The sequence below is a fragment of the Rhinolophus ferrumequinum genome (genome assembly GCF_004115265.2).
Source record: "Rhinolophus ferrumequinum isolate MPI-CBG mRhiFer1 chromosome 15 unlocalized genomic scaffold, mRhiFer1_v1.p scaffold_54_arrow_ctg1_1, whole genome shotgun sequence".
Taxonomy (NCBI): domain Eukaryota; kingdom Metazoa; phylum Chordata; class Mammalia; order Chiroptera; family Rhinolophidae; genus Rhinolophus; species Rhinolophus ferrumequinum.
The window spans coordinates 4,181,735-4,205,160 of record NW_022680357.1 but is presented as its reverse complement, the minus strand read 5'-3'; the positions used below and the strand labels follow the sequence as shown (position 1 = coordinate 4,205,160).

General features: G+C 49.5%; 1 protein-coding gene across 4 annotated transcripts in view; it reads left to right on the top strand.

Moving 5' to 3' along the window:
- The window catches only part of PDPK1 (3-phosphoinositide dependent protein kinase 1), a 70,634-nt gene that overhangs the window by 36,587 nt on the left and 10,621 nt on the right, over positions 1-23,426 (top strand). For 3 of the 4 annotated variants that reach the window (XM_033101111.1, XM_033101110.1, XM_033101109.1), the window contains 5 exons: positions 9,531-9,606; positions 13,179-13,247; positions 13,473-13,569; positions 14,591-14,764; positions 18,177-18,394. In XM_033101111.1, coding sequence (XP_032957002.1) covers positions 9,531-9,606; positions 13,179-13,247; positions 13,473-13,569; positions 14,591-14,764; positions 18,177-18,394 — 634 coding nt within the window. Of the gene's footprint in view, positions 1-9,530; positions 9,607-13,178; positions 13,248-13,472; positions 13,570-14,590; positions 14,765-18,176; positions 18,395-19,853; positions 22,561-23,426 lie in introns of those variants that run through there. The other variant, XM_033101112.1, reaches the window with a different exon arrangement.

Sequence of the window (23,426 nt, the reverse complement as noted above, 5' to 3'; positions counted from 1 at the left end):
TGACCTTGAAAATGAACTTTGGGTCTTGGGACAAGTGTGACTTGTCAGCCGCCCTGACTCGAGAGGCTGTCGCAGGGCTCTCCATGCACTGCACGCGTCTCTCTTCCACGAGAGAAGGACCTTAATGACAAGTGCTGGGGAAACCGATATGGTGGGTGTGAATACAGGGTTTGTTGGTGAAAGAAAGATTCAACCAGAAGCTCCCACTTCATTCCAGCTAGAAACTGAGCCCCACACAGTGGCGGGAAGGAACTTGGCTCTTCAGAAAGCCCACTAGCTCAGCCGGCTGGCCTTCTCGGCCTTGGGCTGGAACTGCAGCCGGATTATCCACAGCACATTGGGCGGCCACTGGGCTGACACCCGGGTCCCCCCCTGTGCCAGCCACACGTGGGCAGAGATGCAAATCTGTGCTGTTGGGAGGTGCCCAGTGCACCTGGCTGGGCTTCTGTGGGTTCCCTTTTGTGGGGTGCCTTATCTTTCCTTTCCGGGTATTATTCCAGCCCTGTGTTTTCAAACATAGGTTTCTTGTGAAGATTCTATCAGTTAGTGCTTTAATCTCTGCACAGACACTCACTGAGTCACCAAAACACCATCTTGGATGTGGGGACTTCTGAGAATCCTAAAGCAGCACCCTCTGGGGGCTAAAACAAAACCTGCAATCAAGGAAGATGCTCTTATTTCTCAACAAGGCTTTTGTCCTGGCATCACTTGCCTGCCTTTTGTGGAATCTTTTCCTTCCTTCTCACTGGGGGTGTCAGAGGATGAGCAGCCTCCGCCTGGAGATACGTAAAGCTGGCACGTCCTGCTGGCACTTGGGAGAGGCCCCAAAACCTTGATCTGTTAGGCGCATACCTGTTGCATAGTAACGTTTTATTGGCTGGTGATCATATTTTTATGGACGCATAACTATAACATTGTCCATGACAGGTGAACCAAGCAGGATCCGTCCCCAAATGTTCTTGTCAGGCTGCTTGTCACCTCATTTTGACTTCTGCTATGGTGCACTCCGTCAGCCTTGAGAGCTGCCCATCCCTGGCCTTTCTTCCTTCATTGAGATTTCCTTCAGAACCTGGTATTTGGCACAGGCTAGTCCTGTTGCCCTGTAGCCATTGAAAAAAATACAAGAATTTAAATGCATTGGTGAAATAAATTTGCTTTTCTTTCTTTCTGGAAGCAGGACACTAAAAGTCTTCGTTGTAAACCAGGGAGACTTGCTTGCATATATAGATGAGTTGGCTTTTTTTTTCTTTCTTTCTAGAGGAAAAGGGAAAAACATACATAATTATGTGAATGATTCATTTTAGTGACTTTCATTTTCTGCTTGAAGTACTTAAGAATCTTAGAATTTATTCCTGCAATAGCTTTTTAAAAAAAACTTCTGTGCAGAGATGGTTTCCCCAAAGCATCTTAAAGTTTCCAGAAGGAAAGTGTGGGGTGGGAGCCCAGATTCCTTGGCTGTGCAGTGAGCACATTTTGCCTTCCTTCTAGTGGGAGGCAGGTTGTCTGTCTTCACAGTCCTCTGTCCCAGGGGTCGCTCCTGGAAGGGGGTGAGCCCTGCATCTCTCTCTCACTGCTGCCTGTTGGTGTAGAGTCTCCCCATGTCTGTCATGGGCAGGGATGGGAAACAGCAGGGCAGCCGTTGAGGGAAGCACTTTCTGGCACAGAGGACTTGTGACTTCTTACCTTTCCCAAGGGTCCCCCAGACATGTCCGAGTGAGGACAGCTGAAGCATGTGGACCAAACCCCTCGTCTGTACTGTGTCTCTGATCTTTGCTCTCTTTGCAAGAGGCCTGAGGAGCTCGGGTTGTCCCGGAGGCTCAGATTTGTGTTTTCTGTCTGGGAACCTGTGTCGTGAGCTATGCAGGCCTTTTTGGTATGCAGCCAGGTGTGGAGGCTCTGCTAAACAAACAGAGGGGTGGGTCGGGGGTGAGGGGTGAGAGGGTGGCTGGAGGGGAGATGGAATGGGGAGGCTTCGGAGCCGAAATCATTGTTACTCCAGCCGCACCTTATCTGCATGGCTCCTCTGGACACTGTCGTCCGTTCTCTCAGAGCAGGATCAAGCCCCTTCTAGGTGTGCTAAGCCCCTCTCACAGTGCCTTTGCTTTGCCGCCATTCTAGCACAGACAGGACCACACCACCAGCTCATTTCTGGAGGAGCTGCCTTCAGAACCGATTTCCTTCCACCACAAAGGCAGAGTTCACATGGTAGAGGAGAAAGTCGAGTCCCTTTACTTACACCACCAAACACAACTCTTAACTTACATCGAGAAACAGTTGACTCTGGTCTCAGTATTTGTATTTGTTTAGTTGCAGCTTCAATACATGGAGTGTTTGTTTTCTTTTAAACACAGCGCACCTACTTTTTATAAAAATTCAAACCACACATGTGACCTGATTTCTGCCATCGTCCATTTGTTTTTCCTATAAATATTTTAGTATTAATCACTAAGATGTAAAGCATCTTTTAAAAAGTAACTGCAGTACTGTACCACTTTTATACATAGAAAATTAACAGTAATTGGTTAATATTTCAAAATAGTGTTAAATTTCCAATCATAATTCCACATCATAATTTTATTGGTGGTGGTTTACTTGGATCAGGATTCAAATAAAGTTCCCTCATTTGAGCTTAGTTAATATGCCTCTTTAAATTTCTTTTAATCTGTAGCTTCCCCTTCATCTTTACTTTTTCCCTTGCCGTCTGTTAACGAAACCAGGTCGTTTGTCTTCCAGTTTCCCAGACTTTGCTGATTGCATCTGTGGAGTCATGTAACGTCCTCGTCTCCCCGCTGCCACATCCTGTAAACGGGCATTGGAGCTGGCCGCTTGGTCACATCAGGTTCAATCCTCTCATACCAAAGGCTGCTGGTGCTGCCTCCTTCCTTAGGAAGCATTTGACATCCATTCATTTCTCCCTCTGGGGATGTCAGCAGCCCTTTATTTATAACCATAGTGGCCTAGATCCATAAGTTCATGGAGAATGCAAAATGATCATAGTCTAATTCTTTCATTCACGAGTTGGAATTCTTCCTTAAAGAGAAACTTCTTCATAGCAACTATTTGCTTATTAACTAGTGGTATCAGTTGTAGAGGAAAAACAGGATAAATGCTTGTTTCTTTCCCTTTATCTACCACTTTTGAAAGCGATGAACTGGTTTTCACCTCCATCCTCCAGTGATGAGCAATTCGTCTAAAACATTATTACCCCCCTGCCTCATACCACACACAAAAGTCAACTCAGATGTTAGCTTGGAGAGATCAGAGATCTGAACGTAACACTTTTGGGGGAAAGCACAGGGGTAAATCTTCCTCATCTTGGGTTAGGAAATGGTTTCTTAGGTACAATACTAAAAGCACAAGCAACAGAAGAAAAAATAGATAATTTAGACCACATCAAGTTTAAAAACTTTTGTGCCATGATACTTTGTGCCAAGAAAGTGAAAAGACAACCCCTAAAGAGAAGAAAATATTTCTAAATCAAATATCTGATAAGTACTTGTATCCAGAATACAGGAAGAACTCATAATAACAAAAAATAAAAGAGATGGGCAAAGGGATTAGTCATTTCTCCATAGAAGATAAACAAATGGCCAAGAAACATGAAAAGATGCTTTTAATGTCATGGGGAAAATGCAAATCAAAACTACTGGGAGATACCACTTCATACCCACTGGGGTGGCTCTGCTCAAAAAGACAGCTGAGTGTTAGCAAGAATGTGGAGGAAGTGAAACCCTTATGCTCTGCAGGTGAGATGGTCCAATGATGCAGTCACTTTGGGGAACAGCCTGGCACTTCCTCAGAAGTTAAACATAGTGACCTTATAACTCTACTTCTAGGTCACGGGTGTCCAAACTTTTTTCGTTTTTCACCAAGGGCCATATGCGGTAAAATACACACACAGCCGGGCCACTCACTCGAGGTGAAGTACGTATTGTCTCACCTGGTTTATTTAACTAAACTAAATATATTTTTGGAATTTGCTGCGGGCCAATTAACAAATGGATTGTGGGCCGCAGTTGGCCTGCGGGCCGCACTTTGGAAACCCCTGTTCTAGGTATATGTCCAAAAGAATTAAAAACAGGTTCACATAAAGAGTCGCATAGCAATGTCCAAAGCTTTATTTGTAATAGTCTAAAAGCAGAAGCAACTTAAGTGTCCATCAGCTGATGACTAGATAAAATGTGGTCTAGCCAGGCAGTGGGACATCATTCAGCCCTGAAAAGGGTTGGAGTTGATATGTGCCATGCTACAACCTGGATGACCCTTGCATGCGTTGTCCTCAGTAAAAGCCAGCTGGGATTTGGGTAGGAACGGTGTTGAATGTATGGATCAGTATGGGAAGTGCTCCTTGACTTAACAGTGGGTTTTCGTCCTGATAAACCCAGCATTAGTCGAAAGCACGTTGACTATACCTCGCCCACTGAACATAAGCGCTTAGCCTCGCCTACCTTAAATGTGCTTAGGACACAATATCCAAAAACGCTGGCTACACAGTACACTGTAAAGTATCCGTTGTGTACCCTCCGGGTCACGAGCCTGCCTGGGAGCTGTGGCTCTGCCAGTCGTCCCTCATCTTACTCGCCCCAGGAAAGATCAAAATTCGAAGTACGGTTTTGTGCCATCGTAGTCAAAATATTGTGTCAAACCATCGTAGGTCCGGGACCGTCTGAATTGCCATCTTAACAATAGTAAGTCTACTGATCCTCTAACCTGAGATGTCTTTCTATTTATTTAGATCTTTTGTAATTTCTTTCAAAAATCTTGTATAGTTTTTCAGTACACATATAAGCTTTGTACTTTTGTTAAATTTATTAGTAAGTATTTTATTTTTGAGGCCATTATAGAGAGAATTTTCTTAATTTCATTTTCAGAGTGTTCATAGCAAGCGTATAGAAATGCAGTTGATGTGTGTATACAAGATCATGTTATCATGTGTATACAAGATTAGTTTACTTCCTCCTTTCTAATCTGGAGGCGTATTATTTCATTTTCTTGCCTAATTGCCCTGGTAGAACCTCCACTACAATGAATAGAAATGGTAAGAACAGCTTCCTTGCCTTGTTCCTGATCTCAGGGAAAAGCTTTCAGTCCTTCACCATGGAGTATGAGGTGCGTTGTGTGTTTTTCAGATGCCTTTCTCAGGTTGAGGAAGTTCCCTCTTATTCCTCGTTTTATATAGTTTTATCATAAAGGAGTGTTGAATTTTTTGTTAGATGTTTTTCCCGCATCTATTGAGGTGATCGTGTGTTTTGTCCTTCATTCGGATGATGTGATAACAGTACTGCGTTGCCTATTCTCTTTATGTTGAATCACCCTTGTATTCCTGGGATAAATCCCATTTGGTCATGGTGCAGACTCCTTTTTATGTGTTGCCGTGTTCATTTTTCTTGTCTTCTGTCCAAGAGGTAACCACATTTTATGGAGTGTTTGCTGTGCTTCACATGTGGGCTTATGGGTGAGACACTAGCAGTCTGTACTTCTGGCTCGAAAAGAGTGGGGGTGTCTCCTGACCTCCTGGCACCCCACTTCCCCACTGGCACCTCAGAGTCTGACTTGGAGATCTGCGGTGGCCAGACTGGTCTGTGGCCCATGATGCTGGCACTTGCTTTGAACCACTTTGAGGGTGGAGACAACACCCCCCCCAAGGAAAAAAAAATTTTTAAAAAGAGAAGCACACACACAGGAAATGCAGTCCCAGAACCTTCTCCATTCCCCTGCCCGCGGCCTGCTGGTGAGGGGCCAGCGGCACAGAGGATGTCAAGTTGGCCAACGGTGGGTTCTCGGCCTGGTTTTCCAGTAGCTGGAGAAGGTTGACCTTTGTCTTAATCTCTGAGCTTCCAGGCGGAGGTGACTGGATTATCTCCCTGGTTTTTCTAAGGCTCTCTCTGCAGCTCTTACCCTACTGTCATAAATAGATAGAAGCCAGCCAGCCCTGAAGCTGGAGAGGAGAAAATTACTTATTTTCACTCACCTTTCAGTGAAAGAACATTTCCTTTCATCGTGAAGTTAGGCAACAAGTACCTGTGTCTCATCAGGAGAAATCACAGGTGTTTTCGTGTCCCGTTTCGTTGTCACAGATTCTTGATCTATTGTTGGCGCTCATCACCACTTCAGAATTACTGTATTGTTGGATCTGCTGCCAGATTTTATGTAGTGTATTAAAGAAAATGATATATTATTACCTCCCGCAGTTATTACTTTCATATTTTGACACTTCATTTGTAGTTGTGTATATTTTATTTTGTACCTTTAGAATATTATTCTGAGGACAGTGCTATTCCTTTCCACACGCCAGAGGAGTCATTCCTCTCTTGACTCACCAGAGCTCCTTTCCAAAAGGGATGGAGCCCATCCCCAGGGACTTGGAGTCTGGCCATTTGAAGGTGGGCACAGGCCACTGGGCACAGGAAGCCGCAGGTGTCATGGGAGAGAAGCCGCCGGGCCAGACCAGAGAACAACACAGTCCTGATGACATGATTCACTGTTTAAAGCCCAGCCGTGCGGGGGGGTGTGGAGGGGTGGGGGTCTGTCCTTTAGACTTTGTTGTATGCATTATGTATCCGTTCAGAAACACCGCCACGTCTGCGCACTGCTTGATAGCCTGAGTTCCTTAATTAGGCATGATATACATCTTTCCATATAAAACATATTTCTAGAACTTTGTAATGATAGCATAAAAAGATAGAAACCACAGTAACAATGCGTGATTACTGTGAAGAATGGAAACACTGCTCAGGCAGTGAAGTGTCAAGTGCAGGTCTGGGGGGGAAGCCTATTCTCTGTGGCTTTCAGTGCTTATTGGAAAACAGCTCCCCCCAAAGTTGTTGCACTATTTTGTATCCCCACCAGCAGCACTGAGTGTCTGTCTCCTCAAATCTTTGCCCACACTGTGTGTAATTTTCCTTCTTTTTTATCTTTGCTGATTTGATAAGCTGTGGTGTTTTCATTTGCATTTCTTTGATTCGTTTGTGGTTGAATGGTTTCGTTTGGTTTTGGCTCTTGGTTGGTTTGTTTTTTCTCTTCGTGAATCACTCCAGTGTCCTTGGCAGGGCGCGTGTGCAGCCTAGAAGTCTTTAGAGGAGAGGAACTCGCCAAGGGAACCAGGTGTGGACAGCAGGGCAGAGGAAGCAGCAAGGCTGATCCCCAAGGGGACTGTGAGCCCCTGGAACCCCAGGGTGGGGGCAGGCAGGAGGGACCAGTGTCTGGGTGGGGGCCACTGATGGGAGAAGGTTACAGCATGGGGGAGGGCAGGAGGAATGACCCTCATCTCTCCTCCTGGGGGCTCCTGCTGGTTTCAGGCTCCAGGGCACAGGATCCCGCCTTGAGGACTGAGGCTGCCTCTGGGGACACATGGGGAGGAGCCATCACATCGGCCTTGTCTGCAGTTCCTTCCTGGGCACTTGCCTTTGGAGGCCATTGAGCCAGCATCCAGGAAGTCCCCCCCAGGGAGACCCTCTGGCTTTCGGGCGACCTGGGGATGGTGAGCAGGGATGTGGTGGGCCTGTCTCAGTGCTGCCATCGCATGCTGACCTGGTGTGGCTGTGGGCCCTGGGCGCCTTTGGCATTTTAATTCACGTGTTGTGTTATTTATAGCTGTATACTATAAAGGATTTTGTAGACAGACAACACAGGGTCTGTTGTGTTTTGTCACAGGTAGCTGTAACCTGTCACGTTATCTCGGAGTCAGGCCCAAGCCCAGCACAGAGTCTTCGGTCCATGCGGGAAGAGAAGTTTTCTTCCCCCAGACTGGAACATATGTGAAGCGGGGTGGTCAGTTTTGAGAAGAACCTTTAAGCTGTGCTCTCTTCCCAGCTCGCCCTTCTCCAGGATGTCCCGGACCGAGCTGGCTGCTCTGCTGTGTTCAGGCCGTGTCTTTAGAGGGCTGCTGGTTGTGCCGTGGAGAGTGCGGTCCCGGGTGCGGCTGCGCGCAGGCCTCCCAGGGCTTCTCAGCTGAGTCCCAGGGACCTTTGGGGCTGGGGGATGCTTGGCTGTGGGGCTGTCTGATGCCCTGCAGGAGGGTGAGCTGCATCCCTGACTCCTACCCACTAGGCAACAGTAGCCCCTTCCTGCCCCGTTGTGGCAGCTAGAAATGTCTGCAGACATTGCTAGATGTCCCCAGTTGTCTCACAGCTGAGACCCCTCCTAGAGGAATGTTGACATGTCAGTGAACACGTCACTGTCTTTAGTGCTGCCTGATTTCAGAAGTGTTTCCAAAGGGCCCAAGACCTCTCAGCGGTCGGTGTACTGGCGTAATACACTTCAGGTTGGTTCAGGAAAATTTGTCCTCAGAGACAAATAATTTCTAGCAGAGTATTAAAGATGCTGAGAGAAAGGACAGCTGGATCTGCAGAGTGGTCAGGCTGGGTTAAAGGGGCTTATTTGTGCAGAACAAAATGGTGTTAAAGCACGGTGTTGTCTCTCGTGTGTGCCTTGGGGCGGTGGGGCGGGATCGGAGGGGACGGGATGGGATGGGAGACCGGGCCATGCTGGGACCTGCTGATGGGAACGCCAGTCTCCTTGGCTGGCCTGTCTGAGCGAAACCAGAGCCTTGCCAACGGCCACTTAGAGAGGGTTAGACAGTGCTGCTTACACAGCCAGTGTGAAAGGTTGTGGGAGGCAGGTAGCTGTGAGGGACGTGGGCTGCCACCAGGGACTCATTGGAGGTGACGTAGCATTTCACGCTCTCCTCTGAGAACTGATTTGCTCTCAGACAGTGGTGGCTCTTACAGTGGAATCCCTGTCCTTGATCCTGCACCCTCTGGCCTTGGGGACAGGCCAGGAGAGCTGCCGGGGCCAGAGGACTCCCCGTGGAGTATGCCTCAGGCCCGGTATGTGGGGCAGGCTGCCCTGATGAGCCTCCGAGGTCTTTCGGGACCGCTGGGTGACGTGGGTGTCAGTGCCTCCTCTCTCTGCTGTTGGGCCTTCCAGCGGGTCCTGCTGTCAACCGACCCCACAGGGCTGTAGTTGAACTTGGTGACCTTTGTGTCGCATCCCGCACCAGAGGCGGCGGGATGTTGCAGACATCCCAGCTGGGACCCCTGAGTCTTATTCCCCTGATAGCCCCCGTCCGCCCTGAGCAGTTTGGTACAAGGAGAGGGTATCCCTGCCGTGTGCACAGCCTGCGTTTGCGCACGTTCAGTGTGCTTGCCGGGTGTCTGCATTTTAAGCGCCACAGGCACGTCGAGATGCTCCAGCTGCCAGAATGCTGGGTGAGTGCAGCTCTGGTGTGTCAGTGAGAAGTGCCAGGAGAACGTGAGGCAGGGAGGGGATCAGGGCAGGTGTCACTGAGCAAGTGACCTTTGAGCCCGCCCTGGGAGGAAGGGGGAGAAGGGGGTGTGAGGGGAGGGCCCTGGACAAGTTAGGCGTTCGGGATCGCGCCGTCTAATTGCAAGTGACCAACCAGTGCTGCGCTGACAAAAAGGTCCAGTTTACATGCGTGTCAGCCATGACGTTCTGGTGGATGAACATCCACGATTCTGCGTGCTTTGTGTCTCAGCATGACCTTTCCCCCTTTTCCCTCTTCTCATCAGCCAGGGCCAACTCGTTTGTAGGAACAGCCCAGTATGTTTCTCCAGAGCTGCTCACAGAGAAATCGGCCTGTAAAAGGTAACCTGCTTTTTTCTTTTTCTGATCCATAATTTTTTTCCTGATCCATAATCTTCTTTTCTCTAAAGTAGCTAGTACGGATTTTCATGTGAAATTAAGAGTTAAGAAAGTGCCTTTTCATGGCCTTTACATGGCTAAGCCTAGTGTGGAAGAAGTTAGCATTTTTCCCTTTTAACCAGTAGTACCTTTCCTTTGATAACCTGTGTGCTGCTTTATTGTTACACTTTGTACTTCCTGGGGCGGAGGTGGCTTTACGCTTTGAGATTGGATCTTGTTCCCTTAGGAACAGCTATTCAGTGGCAAGAAGTGTGGCGACAGGTTTGTATTATTTACTTGAGGCTTCTGCCGTGTCCGGAGCTTGGGGATCCTTGGTGCTGCCTCCCGCTCTGGCAGCCTGGCAGTGGCGGTGGCCTCAGGTCAACTGTTCAGTGTAACAGGCTCTGCAGACTTCAGGAAAAGGTCCAGAAGGCAGCGTGTGAGGGAGGGGTCAGAGCCAATTTCCCAGCAGGGGCCCAGTCAGCACAAGCCAGCCCTGCTCGGTGCTCAGACCTGGGACAGGCCTGGCAGTGGCCTTGGGGGGTGCAGAGGACGCAGGGGCTGCAGAGGATGCAGGCTCTAGACCTCAGAAGAGCAGAGGTCTAGAGAGTGGAGAAGGGTCAGCAACAGGGCAGCTGGGCAGTGAAGGGAAAGACCGTGGGGGCACCGATGGCCAGGAGTGGTGACAAGTCTGGAGAGCTGTCAGGTGGGCGTGAGCTGATGGAAGACTGAGAGGTGACAGTAGAATCTGGGGTTTCAGAGTTTGGGAAGCAGTGCCAGGCAGTGACAGGTTCTGTGGTTGAAGCTTTTCCTTGGATTTTTCCTGCCCTTGGCCCACTGGCACCTTCCCTTGAGTTGACTGGGTCACAGAGTCAGTGTCTTGCCTTGCAGGCTGCAAGGGACCGCCGCCTTAGTGTGACAGACCGTGCCAGAGACACTAGAGTGAGTGGTTCTGGGGACAGCAGCTCTGTTTCTGAGCATAACAGCTTTTTAGAAACTGTAGATGGTGGAGCCACAGGGCACGAACATGATGAAAAATGGAAGGGTGCTCTGAAAGGTTAAGCTTAGGCAGTTCAGTGGTCTCCAGGCTCTTGTTTTTTTTTTTTTTTTTTAACTTTATTTAGTCAACAGATTTTGAGCCCTTCCCATGGGCTCGAGCTGTTGCAAATGAGAGCTTCCCAGCTGGGGCAGTTCTACCGCCCAGGGGACATTTGGCTGTGTCTGGACATGGTTTTGGTGTCACAGCTTGGTGGGGGTGAGGAGAGCGTGCTGTTAGCATCCAGCGGTGCTGAGATGTCCCCACAGCAAGCGTGTCGGCCCCCGGTGGCCACTGCTGGGGCTGAGACACCCCCCTCCGGCGGTGGGTGTTGGTGGCCAGATTCTTGAAGTCTGTGTCACTGCTGCCTACGAACTAGGTTTTTGTCCAGTTGGGGTTTACTTACAGGGTGAGGCAGCTTGTTAGCACTGATGGGGGAAGGTCTCCGAGCTCTACCTGTGAGATAAGGAAGACAGAGCGCTCGGTGACCTGTGTGAAAACTGGAGGGAGAGTGTCTACCCAGCTCCGTTTGTCTGTGGTTTACAACTCTTAGAAGGACAAACAGGGAATGGGTATTAGTGATTATCTGGGGGGAGGGGGGGTAGGTAGCAGGGCTGCGAGGGAGACACGTGTATTTTTCTAGCTTTTTCATTTTTTTAACGTGATATTTATTCAAAAATAGTTAAGCATTTTTTTCCTAATTCTAAAAGTGATTCTTAGAAAATATGGAGAATAAAAAAACCAAAAAACACTCAGAGTCTCCAGCCCAGTTACAGTGACAGATAATGAGTTGGTATATCTACCGAGTTATTTTTTTCTATGGGTTTTATGTGTTTGTGCAATTTTTATACAACGAGGTGATACTGAATAGCCAGTTTTGAATCCTCCTCCTTGAGGTTATATAAGGAACATATCCCCGTGTCACTAAAATTCTTTGCAGACACCTTCAACGGTTGTGTGGTTTTCCAGTATGTAAATTTATCGCCATTTATCAAACTCGAGTGTCGTTCCTTCGGCACAATCTGGTATGCCTACTGTGTGCTGCGTATCCTGTGCTGTAGGGCAAAACGGGCACACCTGTTCATCCAGTGGGACAAACAGGGTGTCTGCAAGGCATTGCCCGGGCTGTCCCGAATTTGCCCTTAGTTCCTCTGTTGAACTTCAAGAAGTCGAATGACTAGGCCTAACTGAACATTTAAAATCCTTGGTCCGTACTGCTTTCCAGAAATGTTACACTGGCTCCCCCTTTTGTTTTTATTATATTAAAAAAGAATTTTAAGCGATAAAATACCTGCTGATGATAAAACATTCAGGTAATGAACGCGCAGAGGTAAAAAGGGAGCCCCTAGCAGCCTCTCCCCTGGGGAAGCAGCAGACACAGCCCTGCCCATCCTCTGGCCGCTTCTGCACCGAAAGGCCGATGCTTTGCCATCGGCATTTTGCTTGTGCAGCTCCCTGTTTTTACTAGACTAAAGAATAGAGAAAACCAAGTGTAAAAACTAGTTACTGGGCAGACTGTAGATTCATTTTTCAAATGCCCTCCATGTGCGCGTTGTGACTCCGATCTGATCCGTTGCGTTTCTAACCCACATCAAGAGCCTCATCTGATCCGGACCTGCAGTGTTGGGGTTACGGAGCCTTCACCCCAAGCCCCGCACTGCCGTCAGCCTGGTATCTCCACCCCACGCCCTGCGAGTTCATCTTCTAGATGCCAGGCCGGGGCCTCTTCTGGAAACAGACTGTATCCAGCCACCCTGAGCTCTGCGTACACTTAGGGCTGGGGAGAGGCTGCTGGTAGTGGGGGAAGGGGGGCCTGAGCTGGGAATAGAATGCAAAACCTGCCGAGGAAATCAAATATGCAAAGTAGATGTCAGTGAGCTCCAAGGAGATGGCACTGCAGGGACAGAATGGATGAGAGCAGGCTGCAAGGGGGAGCGCTATCTAGGGCAAGGAGCGCAGCTTCCCCTCACCTCCAGGGTCCCTGCCAGCTGGCTGGCTCTGGAAATGGCCCAGGGCAGTTTAGAACTGCAGTGTGTTTCTTCTGAGACATATAATTAAACTGTTTATAAAGGGGGCAGGGCTTTGCACAGAGAGTCCGAGAAGCGAAGGAGGAAGCTTGCTTGGTGCACATTCTCTGCGTTGTCTGATGTGGCTCCTTGCTTCGTGTGAACCTGTGTCTGTGTCCTTGGGGTGCACACTGAGTGGCTTGTGAGAAATCTGAGTTTGTGCTTAGCTGTACCTACCTGCCAGTGCTCCTAGTTACCCTCCCACTCCCGGCACTGGAAGAAGCGGTGGCCAGGATCCTCTGGGCCCAGGTTCCCAGGGAGGCCCTTCGAGAAGGGCCCGGAGCGGGTTCCCACCCTCACGCAGACCTGCTTTTAAAGGAGAGCAGTAGGTTGAAGGCTGAACGGGGCGGTGTGAACACAGGAGCTGGAAATGAACTGTGCTTGTCCCTGAAATTTTACAAATGTCATTTTTTTGTTTTTCCCCTTCCTTAAAGTTCAGACCTTTGGGCTCTTGGATGCATAATATACCAGCTTGTGGCAGGCCTGCCACCATTCCGAGCCGGGTAAGAGATACCCGCCAACCCCTACCCCACACTCCACCCATTGAAGCAGCCAGACAGAGAAGTGGGAGGGGGCTGGGCCATGGGGAGGGGCCCTTCACGACGATTCTAATGAACACAGCAGCTCTGTGGGGAGAGAAGGAAACCACTATCCCAGGAAGGGTGCAGCTCTGTTCTGGGGACATTTGTGTGACCCTGCCCGGAATGATGGTGTCTCTTGTTTTACAGAAACGAATATCTTATATTTCAGAAGATCATTAAGTTGGAGTATGACTTTCCTGAAAAATTCTTCCCTAAGGCAAGAGACCTTGTGGAAAAACTTTTGGTAAATATTTTGAATTTTCGCCTGATAGCCACATCTTGAGTCCCTCTGAACTGCGGGTCGGAGGAGCTTTTCTGGAGGCACCTGTTTAATAAAAGGCGGTTTGAGCGTTATTCCTGATTGTAGCGCGATTCTTATCTCCTCTCTCATTAGAAGCCCTTTTCAATTTCCAGGTGCCTGATTCTTGACCTTAATAAGACAGGAAATTACTGTATCATTTTGCATTTGCTCATCAGCATACATAGCATTTTAAGTTACCTGATGCTGGAACAAGGGGTATATTACAATGGCAGGTGGCTATAAATCCTACTTAGTGACATCTGTGGGTATCAACTCTGGAGTCAGCCACATGAGGTTAAGATCAGCCCAGATAACGTAGCAACAGTACACAGGGAAAGTTTGCTTATGCTCTAGAACCTGCAGTGTCCCGTCCCTGGGTCTTTGGCTCTAGACCTTCCCTTAACTTGATTCTGGGGAAGAACAGTGCAGTCAGCCTCTTGCCACCTGTCCGTCCTGTGTCTGTCCCCTTGGTGGGTGTGCTCGATCCTGTGAGGGGGGGAGGAGCGCAGCCGAACCCCAGAGGAGACAGCTGTGGGGCCCTGTGAGACATGAGCTGGTGGGAGACACAGGCGTTCTGCTCCCCACCTGAGTTTACCGTGCGGATGAATTCTTTGTTCTCTTTGCTGTTAAAACTCTTACATTCATTGTTTCCTTGTTTTAGGATTTTCAGCTGTGTGTTTTGAAATAATATTTGCTGCTGTTCATTAAATTTTGAGGTTGTGATTCCTTTTCACCTGTGGGAGGGAAAGGGGCAGAAAAGAAACCCTAGAGAATTGAAAGGAACCCCAGAAGGTGACTCAGTATGTCCCTGGCCTGCGTTAGGATGGGCCACCTGCCCTTTCTATTTCCAGGAGATACTCAGAATTGAAAAGAACTACTCAAAAATATTTGGTGGGGGGGGGGGGTAGAGGGCTCAGTGTTACATTTGAACTGTGACATTGACTCGTCTTGACTTTCATTTAAGGTTTTAGATGCCACAAAGCGATTAGGCTGTGAAGAAATGGAAGGGTACAGCCCTCTGAAGGCCCATCCGTTCTTTGAGTCCATCACGTGGGAGAATCTGCATCACCAGACGCCTCCGAAGCTCACAGCTTACTTACCAGCCATGTCGGAAGATGACGAAGACTGCTATGGAAATGTAAGCTCGCTGGCAGATGTCAGGAACAACCCGTGCAGAGATGAATTCTGCCTGTCATACTGTGTGAAAGTGGTTCCTCTGTGCACAGGGAGTTTGTCCCCGCAGGCCCTGGGGCTCCGCTTCGTGGGAGGCATGGCTTAAGGGGAAGCCAGCAGAAACCTGGTGGTGGGTGCATACTCTGCAACCCCTAGGCCGAGTCTCACAGACACTGGGCCCAAAGAGGCTTCTGTCTGCTCGTCTTCCCCGAGTGCAGGTTCCCAGGCCCTGGGGTGGGCTAGTCCCTTTTTCTCACTTCCTCTAGTTAATTTTCACCCAAAAGGGTCGAACTGGAGCCAGATGTTGGGTGGGAGCATCTGGAGCCTGGGGAAGCAGCACCCTCCACCTGTCTCCCTGGGCTTGTGGGCACCGAGTCTCCGGGCAGGCATCTGTCTTCGGCTCGATTGGACCTTTGTACTCGTGGGTCTGAAGACATTCTGATCTTTCCAAGAGAAGGCCAGGGTGCTGCTGCTTTGAACTTTTGGGGGGCATGGCATTGAGGGTGGACACTGTGACTGTTGGCTTTTAGTGGCTGGTAGAAGCAGGGACTGGTACAGGCCGAGGGGCGCAGCGCCCAGGCGTCTGTGGGAAGCTGTGGTCACTGCCGTGACCTCAGAGGTGGGGTCTAAATACGCTTTGTTCTTTAAACTGTTCTTAAGGAAAATGCGAGTCATGTGGAGGTGGCCCAAGGAGTACGAGCTGCGTGCACCGTCCACCCACCGTCAGTCACCCACACGTGGGCAACCTGTACTCCCCTCATCACCCCTCACCCGACCCCAATACCTATTTAATTAGGATTTCAGGCATTTTTATTACCACTGATAGTCCATTTTTCTTGTTTGATTGCTGTCATTCTGGCTTATTCTAACCAATTATCACGTGTAGAGTTCCACTTTAGTTGATGTGGGAGTTATAGATTTTATCTGAGAGGCATCCAAAGCCAAGTTAAAATTACTGCTGGTATCACCTCTCAGAGATCAAGGCTCCCTGTGTCTCCTACCTGCTGTTCACGTCCTCTTTGCTTGTCCTAAAATGTCCTTTGTGCCCAGACTGGAAGGGAGCCTGACCTGCTTCCCTGCCGCAGTGGCTGGGACCGTCCACAGGCCACACGGCAGACTGCACAAGGCCCAGCCCAGGACTGAGCCCCCAGCGCTGAGGGCGTTCCCATCACAGCCAGCAGGAGCGGGTTAGGGTCTCGGTGCCTTTGGCAGGGGGATCCCAGGGAAGAGCACGTTCTGCTGGCCGAGCTGTGACGGAGCCACCTGGGATCTCAGTGCTTGGGGAGCTCGGCTGCATGTAGTAGTGTGTGTGTGTGTGTGTGTGTGTGTGTGTGTGTGTGTGCATGTGCATGCGTGTGCATGCACAGCTGAGTGTCATGCAGGCCCTCTGCTGTCTCATCACCTTCACTGTGTGGAGAGCTCGGGCATCTCAGTACTCAAGCGTTACCATCTGAAAACCAGCTCTACGTGTTAACAGCTTGCTTTTTGTTAGATAGCTCATCCTCAGTTTTAACGGCTGTGTGGTTTGAAAACCTTGGAAAAGATTCAAGCAGAGCTCCCGCCACCAGGCTTCAGGGCAGTTTGGTGAGCCGTGGAAAGGTGTCAAATACAGAGGAAAACTTCTCAGGAGGCGCTCCCTTCCTGTGGAGTGTGTCACGGAGGACGTCTCATCCAGGAGGCTCCAAGAGAGTCTGGTGTCTTGGAGATACTCAGAATTGAAAAGAATTTGCTTCTGATGCAAGGAGCAGAAGCTGCCTGTATTCAGGCAATGAAGAGAACAGGCACCCCGTTCTTGTCTATGCCCCTAAACCCCCATCCGTAGCTGCTGGTGATGGTGGCTGGACTCCAAGTGGGCCGGCCCAGGTGTGACGCTCCTGGGGAAGGTTCGGTGTTGGGCCAGTGCAGTCAGGCATTTCCTCCACTCTAGCCCAGTGTCACCCCTTGTCACACATCCTTTCTGGGTTGGGTTTTGTGCTGTGGTCAGGTCTGTACTACTGGGTGCTGCTGAGGGGAGGAGAGTAGAATGCAGAGACAGCATCTGGGGCTTTCCCGAGGAATCAGACAGGACTCGCCCAGTAGGCAGTGGCCATGGTGATTAGCCAGCAGCTCTGCCCTGGGAGCAAGGCGTCTGCAGTGTTGGAAAGACGCAGAGGACCAATTCTGAATTCAGTGTTGGCTATTGGGGTGTGACCTTGGGCCAGTCTGAGCCTCATTTCCCCATTTCAGAAATGGGGGTAAGGGTAACAGCCATCTCCTTGGCTTCACGGGCTCAGTGAGATAGCCAGGGAGGCTCATGGAAGCCTCTGGAAACTGTGAGACCCTGTGCAGAGAGGAAGCAGAGAATGTGCCAGAACAAGGCCTTAGATGGAGGGGCTGCAGGAGTGTCCTGGGGTCACTCCCACCTCGTAGCCAGGACGCGGGGCTGAGGCTGCTGTCAGCTGTGCGAGCTCACGGGAGAAGGGGGCCCAGGCAGCAGATGAGGAGGGTGGGTGCCTGCTCTGCAGGAGGGGCCGCCCTCTGGAGGCACAGGGGACTCAGGGATGTGCTGCGCTCTCATCTCCCCCGTTGCCCGTGACTTCGTTTCTTTTCCCTTGTCATTAGCTGTGGCGTGACTCAGGTGTGGGGCCCACAGCTGTGGATGGCGGGGGGAACACTGTCCAGGGTGCCCACTCCTCCCCAGCTCTTTCCCGGGGCTTCGGGGCCCATTCCACGGCCCAGGAGTGTGGGAGTGCACGCACCTGCTTGTTTGGTACATTTGTGAGTCATTCCATTTGCTGTGTCACCAGTGCTTCGTAGCTTTCTTCAGAAAAACAGGCAGCTTTGTCTATCTCAAGCTTAATTTGTCTTTGCTGGGATTAAAAGGAGTATTGTTTTTTTAATTGAACACAGTCAAATGGGAGTATGTAATGACAGCCACAGACTCAGAAACATAGGAGCACGGGGCCAAAGGAGGAGGGTTCTGAGCCCGCAGTCTTGCCCCGGGCCCCTGCACCTAGGAGAGCTGTCCTCCGGGGCGCACGTGCCCCTTTTCCCCTTTTCCCAGAGGGCATCCCAACTCCCTCCGGTGGGCGGCACGGGGGCCTGCAGAGGTCTCCCCTTCCCAGAGATGGAGACTGAGGGTTAGCCCCTCTCGGGGGCGAGCGTGTTCTGATGTCCCCTCAGAAGGAGGCTCTGCCCTGGTTCAGTGGCCAGCGTCTGGTGCAGGAGAAATGCCCGCACTTGTGGGAGCAGCAGAACGGGCTGTGGCTCCGTGCTCGTCTCCCATGGGGGCCTCGGGCTGTGCGCCTGCTGGTGTAGGCCGGGCCGAGTGTGTCTGCACCGGTGCCCTCCAGGGAAAATGAGGGCTCTGATCGCACGTTTCCCTCTTCTCTGTGCAGTACGACAATCTCCTGAGCCAGTTCGGCTGCATGCAGGTGTCGTCGTCGTCTTCCTCCCACTCCCTGTCGGCCTCGGACGCGGGTCTGCCGCAGAGGGCGGGCAGCAACATCGAGCAGTACATCCATGACCTGGACACTAATTCTTTTGAACTGGACTTACAGTTTTCCGAAGATGAGAAGAGGTTATTGTTGGAGAAGCAGGCCAGTGGAAACCCTTGGTAAGAACTTAGAGGCACAAGCAGTGCCCGCTTTCGAAATGCAGGCGCAGTGCATGGTGACGCGAGAGGAGGTCCCCTGAGAGGGAGCCGGCACCCTGTTCTCATCACTGCTGCTGCGAGGCTCCCACGACTGCCCTTAACACTGTGCAGGAAGGACCCGCCAAGGGTCCAGCTCTCGGAGGCATTGGGCTGGGGGCGAAGTGGGTTTGGGGCCCAGCGGGCCAGGCGTGCATCCCTGTGTGGAGGTGGATTCACTGTGATTTGAAGAACCACTGCCCCGTGGTGAGATGTTTTGCAAGGCATCCTTTGCACACAGCTTTCCCCACTTGCCTGACTATTTCTGCTAAGGTGGAGTCCTGGGGTGGCAGGTGGAGTGGGGTACGCCCATTAAGAAGGCAGTGCTTTATATCCAAAGTGCCCGAGGACCCATTTCCCAATGGCCATGCCTGCCCTTGAGTGTTTTGATGCTCTAAAAATGGGCTTATGTGGATTTGCATTTGTATGCGTGTTCTCATCAAGGCGGACATCTGTGTTCATTGGCCATTTGTATGTGTTTTTTGAGGTACTCTGTGGCCTTTGACTGTTTTTCTTCTTGTATGTTTTGCATCTTTTTAAAATGGACTTTTAAGAGCCATAGATAGGAAGACTATCTCTGTTGTATATTTTGCAAACATTTTTCTTCAGTTTGTCTCTTCTGTCTGTCTGTACATGTTTTTGTATGAAAGTTGCAGATTCTTACAAAGTCAGACCTGTCTATGTTATTATTTTCTGTTTTGCCTCTTGGTGATGTGGAGAGCGCTTCTATACCCTGACATTTTCCTTGTACGTTTTCATGGTTTCACCTTCCGCATGGGCAGAGAGGAGCCCAGGGCTGGGGGGTCAGGAGGGCTGTGTCTTCCAGGAAGGCATGTTGGGGTAGGAGGCTGCGTGGAGACGGGCGGAGAAGCAGGGCAGGATTTGAGGGCTCAGCTTGCATGAGAGAGGCCACATGTGGCTTAGGAGCATGTATGTGGAGGAGGTGGGTGCAGGGGAGAAGCAGCACGGGGGTGAAGCTAGGGTTTGTGTTACTAGAAATTACCGTGTGTAGCAAAAGTGAGTGTGGGTGGTGGCCAGCTGAAATACTCTGCACTACTCAGGAGTCTGTATTTTCTAAAGTGTTACTGGGAGTATTAATATGTACCGAGCAGGAGGGAAGGGGCTTTGATCAAAGCAGTTGGAGCACTGGAGGGCTCGCCTGCGTTGTCCAGGAGCTTCCTGGAACACCTGCGGGTGCTCCCTACGGGCTTGGCCAGGAGCAGGGCATGCGAGAAGGGCTATTGCAGCACGCGGCTGACTCCCCAGAAGGCCCGCAGGCCCTGCACCCTGCCTCTCTGGGCTGGACGGAGCAATTGGCAAGTCACAGCTAGCGGCCTCTTGCTTGCTTTTTGTTCTAGGTTCTCTGTCTTTCCTTTCTGTTCAGGCCCATTTGGAGGCTGGTGACTGCAGATTGCTTGAAGCATCTCTTACGTGGCCAGTGGGAGATCTGTCACGCACTTTGGTCTTTAGAACAGTGGTTCTTCATGTACGGCCACGGATCATCATGATAATTTTGCAATACGCGGAAAACGATATGTGCTTTTTTTCACCCTTAGTCTCTATGAATGTAAGGTGGAGGTTTTCAGAGGCTATACGCTGTAGGATGACATTGCTTTGACGGCTAATGGAATGTGTGTGTTTTTTGTCTGTTTGGGAATCTTCTAAAGAAGTAGGTGTGCGGTAAAAACTTGTGCTTTCGATCGCAAACTAAAAGTTGACTAGGTATTCTGTTCGGGAAAACTAAGGATTGTGAGGTGGTCATGCAGGCATGGAGAGCCGCGTGTCAGAAGCAGGCTGTTCTTTTACAGAGAGGGAGAGGACGTTAGGGGTGGGGACTGTTTCACCGTCGAGCTCTGCTAGAACCCTAGAATTCTTCCTGTGGGGTGTGGCAGCCAACGTCACATGTGAGAGCCCCTCGCACAGGCAGTGCCTCCCGATGCCTGTCTTGGTTAAGTCATAAATCCTGACAGTGCGTTTTCAGAGAATAAGCTCTTGGTATTTCTCCTGAGCTGTTGGTAGCTATCTTCAATTATACCTGCTATAATTACTGCAACTTTGTGTCATTCAATAAGTCATTTCTTTGGAATCCTGAAGTTTTCCTTGTGCCTACATGGAACTACAACAAGAAGTAAGTATACTTTGTTGACTTGTTTTACAATAGTAAAAAATGTCTCAAAAACATTTCTAAATTGTATCTGCAACTATTTTAGATTTTAATGATCTGTCCTAAAATAAAGATTTATAATATGTTTTTCATATTAAGTATGGATCGTTGACTTAAAAAGGGAGAAGAATTGGGGTGACAGTTAGCTCAGTTGGTTAGAGCTCGGTGCTAATAACACCAAAGTTGCCAGTTTGATCCCCGCATGGGCCACTATGAGCTGTGCCCTCCTTAAAAAAAGGGGGAGGGGGAAGAATTGTTGTCTTAACCCACAGCAGCACCACCTAAGTATAAAGATGTTAAAAAGAAGACATGACATGACTCACGGAAGGGAGGAATCTTCTCCAGAGCAACTGGGCAAAACTGTAAATGTGAAACAAAAATAGGACAAAAGCTATCTTTCCCGTGGCTTTATAGGTGCTAATACCTTGCCGTTTCTTGTCTATGAACAGAACACTTTGCATACTGTTATGGTGCCAGTTAAGTTGCAGCAACATTTCGAGAACAGTCATTTAGAGTTTTAAAGATAAAGGAATTGAATATTTTAAATGTACACATGATGAGCTCTTGCAAAACCAAACAGTAAAAAGCCACTGAAGCGTCTTACCGAGCAGTTATGTTGTCGACGATGGAGAAATGCACATAACAGCTGGGAGAATAAAAACCCTCGACGCTGCCAGGTGTCTGCTGCATGGGCGTCGGTGAAAGAAATCCTGGCACTGCCCACGATACGATAACTCTGGATTGAAGACGTGGCTGCAGACGCAGAGAGTGAGTTGGTATCTCTACCTCGCAGCGGTCCTGTTTCCTTCAGAGTGGATGAATCTGCAGATGGAACTATACTCGCTGTCCTGCTTGCATTAGTCTGGTATCAACCCCCACGTACCATCCGGGAGGTTCTTGTGTCTAAGTGCGGGGCAGTGGCACAAACAGTGCCAGAACAGTCGGTGTCGAGCACCTCTTTCGAATCTCATGGTTTGTTCTGGAACAGATGTGTTGACATGTGCACTGACGGTGCAGAAGGACCGGTGGGTAAAAACGCCGGTGCCAGATCACAAATCCAGGCCATGGCCCCGAGCAGTGCTAGAAAACGTGGGTTCTTCACAGCCACAGGCTCACTGGGAGAAAAGAAAAGAAGGCAGTCTCACTTGTGAGCGGTCATTAAACATTGTTGATTTCAGTCGTATTGTGTAGGATGAAATGGGAATTAGGCACGAAACACTTCTGCCAACCCAGGTGTGACAGTTACCTCAAGAAAAGCACTTGTGTGATGGTGCCACGAGAGCTGAACTATCTCTTTTCATGGAAGACCATTTTCACTGGAAGCTTGACAAACTGTGGTTGTTTAGACTTAGCTATTTGGTCGATCTTTTTCTGGAAAATGAGCAAAATAAGCTTGTCACTTCAAAGAAAACAATTGTCAGTATTTGTTATCAACAATAAAATCAAAACCTTCAAGTGAAAATTAGAATTTGAGGAAACTTTATCCATCACTGTGAGCCTGATACCTTTCTAACACTTACAGACTTTTCTGAGGAGAATAGGCAGTGACATTAATGAATTGACCTACTGATACCGCAGAGTGAAATCTGTCAACCTGTGGGAGATCTCCAGAACTCCGTGAACCATTGTTTTCCAGATGACCAACGTGTGGCGCTGTAAAGTCATGTAAGGCTGGAAGATCAAAGTTTAAGGTCAGTCGATGGATTCTAATGTCATACTATGAACAATTCATTGTCGGGGATTCAGACTCCCCACAGCAGCCAACCTTGAAGAAACTACACTTGTCAAGTATGGGTGTGGTATCAAAGAAGAATGCTCCCAAATGTCTGAAAAGTATTCAAACACGCCTCCTCCCTTTCCCACCGACTTACCTGAGTGAAGTCAGGTGAGCTGAGATGACCCCCCACAGTGGCGTGAAGGCAGCGGCAGATGGGGGAGGCTGGCTCTTCTCTGAAGCCCGATACTGAAGAGATCTGCAAATGTACAGCAGTGTCACACGTCTCGTTAATTATCTTGGTTTTGCAAAAAGCTATTTTTTATATAAAGTGTTATATTAATATGTAATAGGTTTATGTTTTAATGAATTAAGCAAATACTTGAAAATGTCCATTTTAATTTCTCATAGTAAATATCAGTGGATACAACCCAAATTAAGGAAAGCTCTTTGGGGTCTTCCATAAGATTTAAGGATATAAAGGGGTCCTGAGACCTGAAGGTTTGAGAGCTGGTGTTTTAGTGCAAACTGGCCGCTTGGTCCTCCCTCACCTGTGTGGAATGTGGAGCGCCCTCCTGGGGGTGGCTGTGCCCTGAAATGGCCCTCGCTTGCTGGTGGCCTCAGGTTTACATCCTTGAAATGTTCTCCTTGGGGTCTGGGTGGGTGGGATAGGATGAGGAGGAGAGGACCCTGGCTTTGGAATCAGGAAAAAGGGGGATTTTACACTGTCACCCTCTTGTGGGCAAGTCATGAGCCCTTCAGCCCCTGCGTCGACATGGGCACTGAGATGATGGTAAATGTCGGCTGTGTGGGGGGGCCAGTGGCTGTGTGACCTCGTGAGGCCGCGGGAAAGCCTCTTCTACACGCTAACTACATGCTAAGACTTAGGCATGTCTCTGACTTAGGTCTGCTTTTGGCTCTGAATCTGCAAACAGCACCACCACTTGCCAGAGAGGAAAAGGTGCCTGGTGTGGGGGAGGGCGTTTTCTTCAGGACAGTGGGAATCGACCTTTTGAAGTAAAAAAACCAAAAGGATTCCTTGGGGCACTTAAACTTTTCCACGTAGATAAATCCTAGTG